The 14684-nt window shown below is 32.8% G+C and overlaps 1 protein-coding gene across 6 annotated transcripts in view; it reads left to right on the top strand.

The window, feature by feature from the left end:
* Nucleotides 1-14684, top strand: part of UBR5 (ubiquitin protein ligase E3 component n-recognin 5) — a 165240-nt gene that overhangs the window by 133701 nt on the left and 16855 nt on the right. For 5 of the 6 annotated variants that reach the window (XM_012541748.3, XM_003760296.4, XM_023496429.2 and 2 more), the window contains 11 exons: nucleotides 911-1168; nucleotides 1519-1787; nucleotides 1991-2202; nucleotides 4420-4650; nucleotides 6175-6248; nucleotides 7404-7576; nucleotides 7675-7788; nucleotides 9326-9546; nucleotides 10075-10195; nucleotides 10284-10382; nucleotides 11052-11295. In XM_012541748.3, the coding sequence (XP_012397202.1) occupies nucleotides 911-1168; nucleotides 1519-1787; nucleotides 1991-2202; nucleotides 4420-4650; nucleotides 6175-6248; nucleotides 7404-7576; nucleotides 7675-7788; nucleotides 9326-9546; nucleotides 10075-10195; nucleotides 10284-10382; nucleotides 11052-11295 (2016 nt within the window). The remainder of the gene's footprint in view (nucleotides 1-910; nucleotides 1169-1518; nucleotides 1788-1990; nucleotides 2203-4419; nucleotides 4651-6174; nucleotides 6249-7403; nucleotides 7577-7674; nucleotides 7789-9325; nucleotides 9547-10074; nucleotides 10196-10283; nucleotides 10383-11051; nucleotides 11296-14684) is intronic. The other variant, XM_012541747.3, reaches the window with a different exon arrangement.

The raw sequence follows: 14684 nt of genomic DNA, 5'->3' as shown, positions 1-14684 counted from the left end.
GTGTTAAATATTTGGTCATATTTTTATTTCTCTGAATTGTACCAATGAAATTTTTTTCTCTTCCTCCCTAATTCAGTCATCTTTAAAGATTGTTTAATGGTAGTCATCATACATAATATTTAGACACAATTTTTGATATTTTTTATTATTTATATTACTGATTTCATTTTCTCATTGTTCTTTTATGAGGTAAAGAACATATGCTATAATATCCTTCAAAAATTTCCTAAGGTTAATCAGCCCTTTTTTCCTCCATTTCACTGGCAGTGAATGGCACACATATATTTACATTATTTTTCTCCTCTATTATTTTTGATAATAATTCAGATTTATATAGTACATTAGCAGTTGTAAAGTGATTTTTCTCCCTACAGCTCCCTGAAAGAAAGAGCTAAATATTATCCCCCTTATTTTCTGCACATAAAGAGTCAAGATTTGGGGAAGCCTCATGACTTGCCTGTGAGCATCATGTGGCTCCTAAGTGATGCCAAGGGGCTAGATTCCAGGATCATGTGCTCTACAACATCTGATATGTTTTTAATATAGTTAATAATTGCTATTTTAAAATTTGGGTGTTACTGCATCTCAACCCTGATCGATATATGTCAAGTTATGTGACAGTGATTCATTTATACTATCTGTAAAATGGGTTACTTATTTAGTATTAGAAGTTATTTTAGCAGTATTTTAGTTTTATGTTGCCAGTCATACTTTGACTTATTTTCTCATTAGCTTTAAAAAGTTTGTAATCGGCACTTATTAGCAATTGGTTTTATAAACCACTGGTCACATTCTGAGTATTCTGCTGTACATGTATCTTTTCTCAAAAGCAAATATGCTGTAATAGTAAAATAATTACATTTAAGTCTACCAACAAATTCAGGACAGATTTTTCTTTAAATAAATTTAGGTGCCAGCAGTGTACCAGCCTTTTTTTCTGAAGATGACTCTCAGTCCAATGACTCCAGTGATTCAGACAGCAGCAGTAGCCAGAGTGATGACATAGAGCAGGAAACCTTTATGCTTGATGAACCGCTGGAAAGAACCACAAATAGTTCTCATGCTAATGGTGCTGCCCAGGCACCCCGCTCTATGCAGTGGGCTGTACGCAACACCCAAAATCAGAGAACTACCAGCACAACTCCTTCCAGTACATCAGCACCAGCAGGCAAGTCTAAATGCTGTATTTTCCAATTAGTGATTAAATAAATTTTTACTAAAACATTTTTATCTTATGGGAGAAAAATGAAATCTTAGAATAGTTTGTGTTGTGACTTGTTTTGTTATGGCTTGAGTTTTAAAACAAACAAAAAAAAAATCCAAATTTGTTTTCATAGCTTATGTAGTTTATTCACAAGATAGAAATCAGCATATGATCAGCATCCTCATTGAATGTCTGGGACTGGTATAGATAGATTTGTTGTGGGACTTTTAATATTATATATGAGTTTAAAGAATAAGAAAAAGATAACAATCAAAAGATGAACAGTTCCTCATGGATTTTTTTCTTCCTTTTAGCCAGCTCAGCAGGTTTGATTTATATTGATCCATCCAACTTACGCCGGAGTGGTACCATCAGTACAAGTGCTGCAGCTGCTGCAGCTGCTCTTGAAGCCAGCAATGCCAGCAGCTACTTAACATCTGCAAGCAGTTTAGCAAGGGCATATAGCATTGTCATCAGACAGATCTCTGACTTGATGGGTCTTATTCCTAAATACAACCACCTTGTATACTCTCAGATCCCAGCAGCTGTGAAACTGACTTATCAAGATGCAGTAAACTTACAGGTATGAGTCTGCTTAAAATGTACATTATCTTTGTACCACTTACTATTAATAGGATATTATAAATGATTAAAATGTCAGTAGGCATATTATTCAGTCAACTTAATATGTAGAACAATCCTCAAGACTATAAATATATTTCTTGAATTAGCCTTACTGTGTCTTATTTCATTGGATCATCATTTTGTTGTTTGTTTTTAAAACAGAATTATGTAGAAGAAAAATTGATTCCCACATGGAATTGGATGGTCAGTATTATGGATTCTACAGAAGCCCAGTTGCGTTACGGTTCTGCATTAGCATCTGCTGGTGATCCTGGGCATCCAAACCATCCTCTTCATGCTTCTCAGAATTCAACCAGGAGAGAAAGAATGACTGCTCGTGAGGAGGCCAGTTTAAGAACACTGGAAGGCAGACGGTATGAAGTTTTGTTTTGTTTTGCTTTGTTTTTTAAAGTTCACCTCAGTTTTGAAAGAGAAAATTTTGTAGACAGGAATTTAAGAATATTTTCATACTTTTGTTTTTTAATAATCTAAATTTGCTTGTGATCAAGAAAACAAATATTTGACTACTTTAAAATGTAAAGTATGGGGTTAGAATAAAACGATATATAATTGTGTCCTAAACTTGGATCGATTTTTCATTTGTCTTAGCAAGGATATTTGACAGCATTAAATGGTCAATTTTAGCCATATTGATAATGATCTTTGTAGTGAAGTATAGAGGGGAAGAAAAGGATGGAATTTTAGTAGTGGGCTTAAATTGAGGAACATCTTTCATAAACATATTTTCTAAATAAGCACTTTATGTGCAAAACATTGTGCAAGTATTAGAGAAAGAAAAACTATAAGCAAATACATTGCCTTCCATCATGGAACTTAAATACTGGCCATGAGAATATGTATAGCTTTAGTGAAGAATAAATATTCATAAAGTGGATTTATAAGCATTTATACAGTACCTACTATGTGCTGGCTACTAGGCTAAGCACTTTTTTGTAGCTATTCTCTCTTTTAAACCTTCTGACAGCCCTTGGAGGAGGTAGATGCTGTTATTGTCCCCAAGAGATTGCTAAACAGCTTGCCCAGGGTCACACAGCTGGTATATGTCTAGATCTGGATTTGAACTCATGTCTCCCAGCATATTAGCCACTGTGCCACCAACTGCTGGCCAGAGTGTTTGCTTTCCAGTCACCACAACACTTTTTGACCTCACATTGGGTTTTCAGGACAGAGATACAAGTTTGTCATTTTCTTTTCCATAAAATTTTTGTTATTCAGTTGTTTCCAGCTCTTCTTGGCAAAATAATATGCTAGTTTCCCAGATCTTTTCATAGCTGAAATAACTGAGGCCGAAAGGGTTAAAACTTGCACACAGTCACACATAAGTTTGAGCTCAGGTCCTCCCGACTCCAGGTCTAGTGCAGTAGGTCGTAGGTCATGTGCTAGGCCCAGAAGCTGGAGCACTCGCTACCAGCATCTTTGCCAGGCAAGCCATAGCTGAGGTCAACAGGAGTGAAAGCACTAAATAGCAGCAATTTGAAAGCTTAACTTAAAGTGTTTGACTCGTTTGTAATATGTAATATGCTGGACTTTCTTTTTGAGCAGGAACATATTTTCTTTGTCATTAACACAGTACTCAAGGTAAAGAGTTAGAAGACACTTATCTAATCCATACCTGAGAAAGAATAATCCCATCTACTCCTCCAAAGAGGTAGATAGGAATAATTCCTTCCCATGTGTTTAGATATTTTCTTTACATCAGGTCTTCCAATCTCTCTTCTTCCCTCCTCACATACTATATCAGTTTCCCTTTTCTTTTCCCCCTCAAGGATATATATTCTCATTCTCTCTCTCTCTCTCTCTCTCTCTCTCTCTCTCTCTCTCTCTCTCTCTCTCTCTCTCTTTTTAAATTTATTTTCAGCTTATCCTCACGATCTTTCATATCCTGGTTACCTTCTTACTCTACAGTTCATCAGTATCCTTCAGAGAATATGAGATCCATTACAAAATAGACACTTGAAAATTCCTTCCTACGTAGATGTGGAAGTATATATTGTCAATGAATAAAAACATATTAAGTGCTAACTATGTGATAAGCATTGGCCATAAAAATAGACATTACTAAATCAGGAAGCAGATTTAGAGAGATAGAATGATTTATTTCAACAAGTATCTAGTATGTCTCTACTGTGTTTAAGGAAAGCTCTATCTTTGGGGTACAAAACCAAAAAGCCTTTGCCATGAAAAAATATTTATATTCTTGTTATTAAAGAGTGTTTTTAGTCTACTAATTGAGAAAATTGTGCTAATCACATATACATTTTTCTTTGCTGAGTAAATTTTATTGATTTATTTTGTTTTTACATCATTTATATTTTCAAGTTTATCGCTCTCCTTTTACTGCCAGAGAACAGTCCCTTATAGAATAAAAACGAGGAATACAAAACTGTTCATCAAAGTTAATCAATATATCCAAAGTTTGACAGTATATTTAGTGTTCTAGACTCATAACTTTTCCCATCTCTGCAAACAACCTGGGAGTGTTGTCTTCTTATATATCTACTTTGTAGACACACTTGGTCCTTATAATTTCACAGTTTTTTGTTTCAGTTGTTTTATTTTTGTTTCTACAGGCGTGCCACTTTACTTAGTGCCCGCCAAGGAATGATGTCTGCTCGAGGTGACTTCTTAAATTACGCCCTTTCTTTAATGCGATCTCATAATGATGAACATTCTGATGTTCTTCCCGTTTTGGATGTTTGTTCACTGAAACATGTAGCATATGTTTTTCAAGCCCTTATTTATTGGATTAAAGCGATGAACCAACAGACAACCTTGGATACACCTCAACTGGAACGTAAAAGGTAAACTACTTCAGTCTTAAAAGTTATATGTCATCAGACTTTGGAGCCAGGAGACAGAATCAAGCAAAGAAAATCTTGAAGAAAAGTTGCACGGAAAGTAGGCTACACATCAATTCTTGATTGTGTACAGGACCATATTCCTTATTCACTTTCTCCTATACCTAATACATTAGCCAATAATATTATATTTTGTATTGAGTTTGCTGTTTGAAGTGATTGTATTATGGTTTTGCCTCCATTTAGACACAAATATTTATTACTTCTTTGTTATCCAGTAGTACAAAGCTCATATTCTTAATATGCTTTTTTTTCCTTATCCTAATCTTCACTCCTTAGTCACAGAGTAGAGGTATTAAAAAACTTTGAAGGAGAAGGTTACAACACAATTATCTTTGTTAATTCTAAATTAGAATCAATGAAAAAATAGTAACAAGTAGGAGCCTACTTTTAAACCTTTTGTGATCATAAACGTCTTTTAGTCAAATAACACTTCTATATGAACATCAAAGTTGACAATTGTTTATTTCTGTTTTTAGAATACAATATTTGACTGCAGGATCTTTTATATTGTATGTTATAATTCATGTTTTCTAAGGAGAATGAAAGATTTGAATTTTCAATTTCACATAAAATCAGACTCTTCTTATCTCTGTTAATTGAGATAAGCAAAATCCAACAGACTTAAAAGTACAAAGTTTTTTTTGTTTTTTAAAGGATATATTTATAGTTAACTTGTGGTAATGTTAGATATTCATTCTGTGTTAGTTTTCTGTTAAACTAAAACAGTTGATAGGTTATATATCTTATTACTTGATTGAGGTTTAGGCATACTTAATCTTACTAACATATATATGAGCTCGTTTATTATCTATGCCTGATTTAAAATTTAACATTGTAAAGCTTTAATCAACTGCCTGCCTTTTTAAAAATTCAAATTAAAATGGTGGGGTTTTTTTTTAATAGAAAATATAGGAAATTTTTTAATTTTTTTTTCAAAAGATTTATGATTTGTACAGTGTCATTGTTTTAGAAGAAGAAATGAGGTTTTTAGTATTCATAATTGATTAGCATATACTCTCTTTCAAGATTTGGAACAAATTTAAGAATCATTATAAATTAGAACAAAATAATATTATTTCGTTACACAGGCAATGAGTTGCTAGTTATGGGAGGAATTGCCTTTAAAAAGTTAAATCAACTTGTCAGTTGAGTGAATGACCAAACTAGTTTGTAGACATGATATAAATCATAAATGCAAATATTTTAAAGTTAATAAAGAAATCCCTTACAAAACAAATTAAAAAAAAAAAATCCAGCCAACCAACGAAATGCTATCAGCAAACTTACAAACTTAACTTTTTTGCTCCTTCCTGAAGTTGTTACTCTTTTCCCATGTTTTGATGGTCTTCAGTATTTTCTCAAAGTGATGTTTCCAATCCTTTCTACTTGCTATGACCTCACTTTAGCTGGTGCTAATGCAGCCCAAAAAAGTTCATGCTAAATGACTGACTCATTCTCTTTTAGGACACGGGAGCTCTTGGAACTAGGTATTGATAATGAAGATTCAGAGCATGAAAATGACGATGACACGAATCAAAGTTAGTGCACAGAAAAACCGCTAATATATTTCAAGAAATGACTGCTTCAGTATTATTCTTTCATATTTTTAACTTTCATCATTTTTTTGTCTGACTGGGAATTTTCCTTTTCTTCATTCTTTATTCCAACTATTTTCTTACTTGTATGCCTCTTTTGGGTATTTTTACTTTTATTGAGTGTTTTTTTTTTTTTTTTAATATGGAAGTATGTCCTATCTTTCCAAAATTCCCTATTTCCTAATTTTTCCTTTACATCTCTTTTTGTATTTCTTCTTTTAACTTGCCTCTCCTTTGGGCATGCTTTTAAGGAATTAATTGAAACAGAAAAGTAACAGAATTATTTCCATTAATGAATTTATCTTATAAATGAAGTAAAAATATAAAAGAACAAAAATACCCAAGTATAAAAATCTAAGTTTAGTTTACTGTGTTATAATTATAAATTATATGACAGTGAAAATGGTCAGGGAATCATGACTTCTGTACATTCAACTATAACTTTTAGTCCAAGAATGTCACTATTGTGAAATTCTGATTATCAATTTTTTATTGGAAATTTTCTCTGCCAATGAGAGTAAAGCAACTGGATATTCCCATATTTGTAGTTAACACCCAATTCACTATTATTTCAGTATTGTTCCATGGGCATATCACAATACCATGTAAGCACATATTATGAACACAATAGTCCTTGGGTGATTTTTTTTGCACAAATTGCCTCTGACTTTCTATTTGGGTTTTTCTTTTTGAGGGACAGAGGGAATAGGGTGACACATGTAAAGGTTTTTAGCAGTTTTTCCATTTCTTTCAGGTTTTAGGTCTAAATTGTCGAACATGCTTTCTTGTCTCCTCTAAAGGGAGAGAATTATAGCAATTTTAGAAGAAACAAGTAAAAAATTTTTTGGCATTGCCATTGCCATTGTTACTATAAAGGCCTATTGAAAACTTTCTTAGTAGAGTTTGAATAATTTATACTGAAGACTCAGATCTTTGTAGTAACTTTATTTTCTGAAGTTTTGGAACTATTTGTCTATTATTTCTAAGTGTCACTTTTCTATCCTAACAAGATCAAGAAATTTAAAATGAAATTTGATTTTTAAAAGCAACAGGTCATAAATCACTTTAAAAAACAAAACTTTGTTTCTTTCTGTTTAGGTGCTACATTAAATGATAAAGATGATGATACTCTTACTGCAGAAACTGGGCAGAATCATCCATTTTTCCGACGATCAGATTCCATGACATTCCTTGGATGTATACCTCCAAATCCTTTTGAAGTACCTTTGGCTGAAGCCATCCCTTTGGCTGATCAGCCACATCTACTACAGGTGAAACTAAAGGCCAGTTCTAAAATCTTTTTGGTTTGTCTAAATTTTAACTAAATTAAATGTGTAGCATAACTAGAATGTTTCTATTAAAATTACAGCCAAATGCTAGAAAAGAGGATCTTTTTGGCCGCCCCAGTCAGGGTCTCTATTCATCATCTGCCAGTAGTGGGAAATGCTTAATGGAAGTTACAGTGGATAGAAACTGCCTTGAGGTAAGGCTGCAATAATCTGAACCATTTTTTAAAAGAAATTAATGCAGTTTTACTTGGGCACCTTTTTTAAAGAAAGTGTGAAGTAACCCCAAAAAACTAATGAATGTGTTCAAAAGTACTGTTTATTTACATTTACACACATTCTCTACAGGTAGTACTTCTTTAAATCTTGATTTTTTTTTTTCTTGTTATCAGTGGAAGTGTTTGGGAGGTGAAGCTATTAGAAAGTGGGGTGAATTTATATTTCTTTGACTTTTAGCATTACATATGGAATAAAAAAGTAAATAGATTGTGTTAGAATTCTAATAAATTGATTGAAACTTGTTAGCAACTTTTTATTTTTTTCCCTTTATCATCAAACATCTATTATCTTGTGGGGTTTGGGTGGGTTTTTTGGTTGTTTTTATTTTTTGTTTGTTCTTTACTAAGTACCAACTCTCTAAAAGGGGATGTTCTTAGAATTTGACACCTCAATGTTACATTAAAATGGGATTAGGCATATCTTTTGAAATGTAGAATTTGCCATAAAAGTATAAAGCAAGGGCATAAGAGTTTTAATTCCACACTGACATGAAAAGAGTGTCAGTCATTGAAAAGGTTACTACCTTTTTAGGGGAAAAAAAATGGCATTATAATTCTTAAGATGAATTTTTTTTTTTCAGGTATATTCTATACCTAAACAAATATCTTCTAGAGCTACCTAAATATTCACTAGTGAAGTCAGATTCAAAATTGTAGATAAATGAAACATGATCCATAAAATAGGAGTCTGATAATATGATATATTCAGGAAGTGGGGGGAGTATTATATTGGGAGTATGAAGACCATAGTTGTAATCTTGGCTCTGGCCTTCACATCTTCTGGAGAGTGAAGATGTGTTTACCTTGGAAAATTGTTGTGAAATTTAAATGTCTTAAAATCAAATTCTGCTATATTTGAAATTGTCTTAACAGGAGATTTCCTCCACTTTCACTTTTAATAGTACTTACAGTTTATATTAATTATAATTTTGTCCAGGTTTTTTTTCCAAGCTAATTTTGTTAAACACAGATTTTTGATATATTTTACCGCTAAGGATTTTCCTTTGCTGTATAAAATGATTGTGTAAATTTTTGCTTTAAAAAAAAAAACAAAACACATTGCTGATATGTATATTTGGCAGTCAAAAAAGTAAATACTCATAATTAATGAATTCAGGATTTGGTGTAACCAGTATTTCAGGGACAGAACAAAAGGTACAAAATGAAAATGACAAGAATGATAAGGGGAATTGAATGACCACAAATTTTAAAATTGAATGACCACCACATTTTAAATCTTATTAATTTCTGAGATGCTAATGTGAATTTTTAAAATGGTAGTTGATATCCAAAAGAGAAGGTAAGTTTAAGTAGCCAGGATGGTCAGTAAATGGAATTACTATAATCAGATTTGATGAGAATTGTTTCTTTTGACTACTTACTTTAGAGAATTATTAAGTTGAAATGATGTCTTGAATTTATTTTGAAATCTATCATTCATTCTGAAATTCTTCAGGTTCTTCCAACTAAAATGTCTTATGCTGCCAACCTGAAAAATGTAATGAACATGCAAAATCGGCAAAAGAAAGAAGGGGAAGAACAAAATTTGCTGACAGAAGAATCTGAGAGTTCAAAGCCAGGGCCATCTGCTCATGACCTTGCAGCACAATTGAAAAGTAGTTTGTTGGCTGAAATAGGATTGACGGAAAGTGAAGGGCCTCCTTTAACATCATTCAGGTATTTTTAAAATATGAATATAATTTTCATAGAGACTCTGTACTCTTAAAACTTAATAACCTTGTGATCCCCAAGGCAAGTCATTTTCACTTTTGGTAGCTCCGAGAGTTCGTGGATTAAAAGTCAGTTTGTGTTGAGTGTGTTTGTGTGTTTCCTTAGTGATAAATGAATATAGAATTGTTTTTTTAATTAATTCTTTTCAGTTAATAAAAATCTATCTTCTCTCCCTTCTACCCTCACCCTCAATTGAGAAAAAAATAGTAGGGGAATACCATTTTAAATATGTAGTTGAACAAAACAAATTTCACCATCTGGCATGTTTTTTTAAAAAGTCTCGAATTGCATTCTTCAATCACCTTTTTACAGGTGGGTAATGTGCTTTTTTGTAAGTCTTTTGGAATTGCAATGACCAATGCAGAGCATTGTTGAATTGTTGAAGTTGAAGCAGAAGTCTTAATCTGTAGTTTATATTCCTCATTGATCTATAGTGTTAGCTAAATGATTCTTACTTCTCCTTTTTTCTTTCAGGCCTCAGTGTAGTTTCATGGGAATGGTTATCTCACATGATATGTTGCTGGGACGCTGGCGCCTTTCTTTAGAGTTATTTGGCAGAGTGTTCATGGAGGATGTTGGAGCAGAACCTGGTTCAGTATGTAATTTCTTCATTTGAAGATTCTGTTTTACTTTTGTCAGAGTCATTTGAGAAACTAATGCCATCATTTTGCATTTGTTTTCAGATTCTCACTGAATTAGGTGGTTTTGAAGTAAAAGAATCAAAATTCCGTAGAGAGATGGAAAAACTGAGAAATCAGCAATCAAGAGATTTAACATTAGAGGTACACACACAGCATATATTTCTGAAAGTTCAACTTGAAGAAAAAAAAATTGATCTAAAAGAAGCTTAATAATTTTACATGGTGACATTTTCATAATATAAATTTAGTATAAGTTTTATACTTTTTGTGACAGTTGTCAACGTACTGAGATTGAATGTAAATGATAATAGGTCTGAGAAACACATTTACTATTTAAGTTGTGAGAAACTTTAGAAGTGAGATAATTTTGTTCTAATTTGTATGAGGGTGGGTGGGGAATAAGCATTTGTACAATGTGCTATGACATATGACATATGTCTGTGTGCTAGACATCTGTTAGGCTCTTTTACAAAATTTACTTCATTTGATCTTCAAAACAGCCCTGTAAAGTAGGTGCTGCTATATTACATTTTACAATCAAAATAATTGAAACAAACAGAGGTTAAGTGAAACCAGATTTGAGCTTGGGTCTTCCAGGTTCTGGGCCCATTATTCTATTTGCTGTACTACCAGTTTACCAAAGACTAGTGTTTTGAGATAGTACTTTTTGGAAAAGTTAAGAATTTTGATAACTTTTAGTTATATATAAAAAACACTCGAAATTGTTAATGAAAGAAAACATTTACTTATATCTTCAGTCATTTTACCCAGGAAAAGTGATCACTAAATGTGGCTTATGTATTTCATTAGGTTGATCGAGATCGAGATCTTCTGATTCAGCAGACAATGAGGCAGCTTAACAACCATTTTGGTCGCAGATGTGCTACTACTCCAATGGCTGTACATAGAGTAAAAGTTACATTTAAAGATGAACCAGGAGAGGGCAGCGGAGTAGCGCGAAGTTTCTATACTGCTATAGCACAAGCTTTTTTATCAAATGAAAAACTGCCAAATCTAGATTGTATTCAAAATGCCAACAAGGGTACACATACCAGTAAGTATTTTGCATTGTAAACTCTGTCCATGTTGATGATGAAATATAACATAATAATTTAAAATATGGACATTCAGATATTTAGTTTTGTCTTTAGCTTAAGCAGCTATGTTCAAAAAAAACATGGTATTTTAATTTTTATTTACTTATCAACACATGTTATGGATTTAAAAGTCATTATATTTGAATTTTAGACCAAAAACTATGTACAAAACTACATCAGTAGTGTCTGTTAAGGTAGGTGACATTCTATACTTTTGCATTAACATGCACAAAAATAAACATGTTTCCCATTCATGCCAAGAAGTCACAGCCTTATTTATTTATTCATCCATTCATTTAGTTAAATGTTTCCCTTCCACTGAAGTTATGCAAAACATTTTCATAAAAGTCATGTTGTGAAAGAAAACATAGATCTCCCATCCTAAAAAACAAAGGCAAACACACACACAAATACCCAGAAAAAATAACAGGCGAGAATGCATATGCTTCAATCTCTATAGATAAAAACCATATGGATAGTATTTTTCAACATAAATTTTTCAGAGTAGTTGTGGATCATTGTTCTGCTGAGTATAACAGAGTCATTTAGCTTCCCATCCCAGAACATGGATATTACTTTGTACAAATTGTTTGAGCTCATATAGGATTATCCAGGTGGTTGTTTTTTCCCTGAGAGCATCCTACTCATCATTTCCCATTGAACAGTAATTATTCTATGACAATCACCTATCATAATTTATTCAGGCCTTCTCCAATTGATGGCCACCCCCTCTAATTTCAATTTTTTTCCCTGAGAAAAGAGCTGATACAAATATTTTTGAACATTAGACTTTCACCCTTGACCCCCTTCTCTCTGCCCCCACCCCCTGTTTTTTTCTTTTTAAATCTTTTGGTATTCATGCTAAGTAATGGTATTTTTAGATCAAAAGATAGGCATGAATTTATACCCCTTTGCGAATAGGTTATGTCTTTTGATCATTTGTCAATTGGGGCATGTCTCTTTATTTTTTATAAATTTGACTTAGTTCCCTCTATGATTGAGAAATACAGCCTTATCAGAAAAACTTGATACAAAATTCTTTTTTTACTATTGCTAATTGTATTTCTTCTCTTCTCTCCCCCTTCTCCCCCCTCCCCCCTCCCCCCCCCCATACTATACTATTCTCTCTCCTTTCACCCTGTTCCTCCTCAAAAGTGTTTTATTACTAACCACTCCCTCCTCTAGTATCTTATTATCCTCTCCCCTTCCCATATCCTAGTCTCCTACCATTTTCCTGCAGGATAAGATAGATTTCAATATTCATATTAGGTGTGTATGTTACTTCTTTGTTAAGCCAATTCTTATGAAAGTAAGCCTCATTTCCTCACCATCTTCTCCCCTTCTTCCCCTCCTCTATAAAAGCTTTTTGTTGTGTCTTTTTTATGGCAGATCATTTATACTATTTCAGTTCTCCCTTTTCCTTTCTCCCAGTACATTCCTTTTTCACCTCTTTTCCCCTGGAGGATTATACTCAGTTTTGCTGCGTACATGATTCTTGGTTGCAATCCTAGCTCCATTGCTCTCTGGAATATCATATTCCAAGCCCTCCCATCCTTTAATGTAAGCTGCTAAATCTTGTGTTATCCTTACTGTGGCTCCACTGTACTTGAATTCTTTCTGGATGCTTGCAATATTTTCTCCTTGACTTAGGAGTTCTGGAATTTGCCTATAACATTCCTGGGAATTTTCATTTTGGGATCTCAGGAGGTGATCAGTAGATTCTTTCTATTTTAGGTTCTAGGATATCAGGATGGTTTTCCTTGATAAAATTTTGAAAAGTGATATCCAGGCTCTTTTTTTTGGTCGTGACTTTCAAGTAGACCAATAATTTTAAAAATATCTCTCCTAGATCTATTTTCCAGGTCAGTTGTTTTTCCAATGAGATATTTTATATTTTTTTCTTCTTTCCTTCTTTTCTTTCTTTATTCCTTCCTTCCTAACATATTCAGTTTCTCTGAATTACAGTTTTTCATTTGTAAAATAAGGTGTTTCACTATCTGGCATCTATTTAAATTTTAAAATTCTCAATTCTAAGATTCTAAATTTTCCTGTACTCTCTCAACCTTCATTCCAGTTCAGAAAATATGTTTACCTCATTTTTATTCCCCTCTAAGAGAAAAGTGAAGCATCCTATCTAATCTGAACTGACAGTTAAGAAAAAAGGTCAAATGAAACATGCTTTTCCCAAGGTTTTCTTTCTGTTTTTTCTGGTCCAGAATTTCTATTTGTGATATACTTGAAGTTCTTCAGTTAGCTTTCTGAGACAGCTTGCTAGCTTTTCTCTCCTCCTTCCACTTTAAGCTTTAAACTTATAAATACTTTCCAAAATGGTTATTTGGATTCACAGCTGTACCACCTATTTACATTTCCTTCACATATTGAGAGTACCTATCTTTGTCATTTTGCAAAGTGTATAGGGAAACCTCAGGGTTGTTCTCATTTTCTTGCATATTCTTGTTAGTGGTTTGGAGCATTTTTCCCTTTGTTTAACAGGTTACAATTCTTTTTAACGTTCATTTTATTATATTCTTTGACCACTTGTTGGGGAATGGCTTTTGGAGGTTGGGGTGGGACAGTAAGTGTGAATATGTGTGTTTGCGTGTGTGTGTGTATATATATATACACACACATATGTATATTTTGTTACCTTACATGTATTTATTTAGTTTGTTCAGAAGCTTTTCAGTTTCATGTAATGAAAGTCATCTTTTTTATCTTTGGTGATTGTTTTTATCCCTTGTTTGCTGAAACCTCTCCCCACAGTTGTGAATGGTAATTTTCTAAGGTCATATCTATTCTGAATATCTTATGGAATGTCATAGAAGATGTAGGGCTAAACCTAATTTCTTCCAGAGTACTTTACAATTTTTTCTAGCAGTATAAAAGGAATTTCTTTTAATTTAATTACTTGAGGTTTAAAGAGATGATTAATAATAATAATAGCTACTAGCTAGCATTTATGTATCACTTAATTATGAAACTAAGAGAGAGAAAGTGACTTGCCCAGTGTTACACAGGGAGAAATTGTCCAAAATCAGATTTGAATTCAGGTCTTTCTGACTCTAGACCAAGCATTCTTTTCTCTTTGCCTATTAACTGCTATAATAAGCACAATCTATATTATTAAAGAAGAGAGAGATGGAGGAAATACTTTTTAGGAAAAAGGTACGATTTTTTAAAAACATAACAAAGGGAGTAGAGGAAGATTATTTGATTATTTAATTTAAAGGAAAAAATAGAGGAAGGATTAATTAGGCAACAGGAGGAAAGATTGAAATTTTGAAATTAAAGATTTCTTTTTTGAAAATTATCTTTTTCTTTTTAGAGTTCATATAACACTTTCTTA

The sequence above is a fragment of the Sarcophilus harrisii genome, chromosome 1 (genome assembly GCF_902635505.1).
Source record: "Sarcophilus harrisii chromosome 1, mSarHar1.11, whole genome shotgun sequence".
Taxonomy (NCBI): domain Eukaryota; kingdom Metazoa; phylum Chordata; class Mammalia; order Dasyuromorphia; family Dasyuridae; genus Sarcophilus; species Sarcophilus harrisii.
The sequence above is the reverse complement of the archived record's forward strand: the minus strand, read 5'-3'. Positions and strand labels throughout refer to the sequence as shown.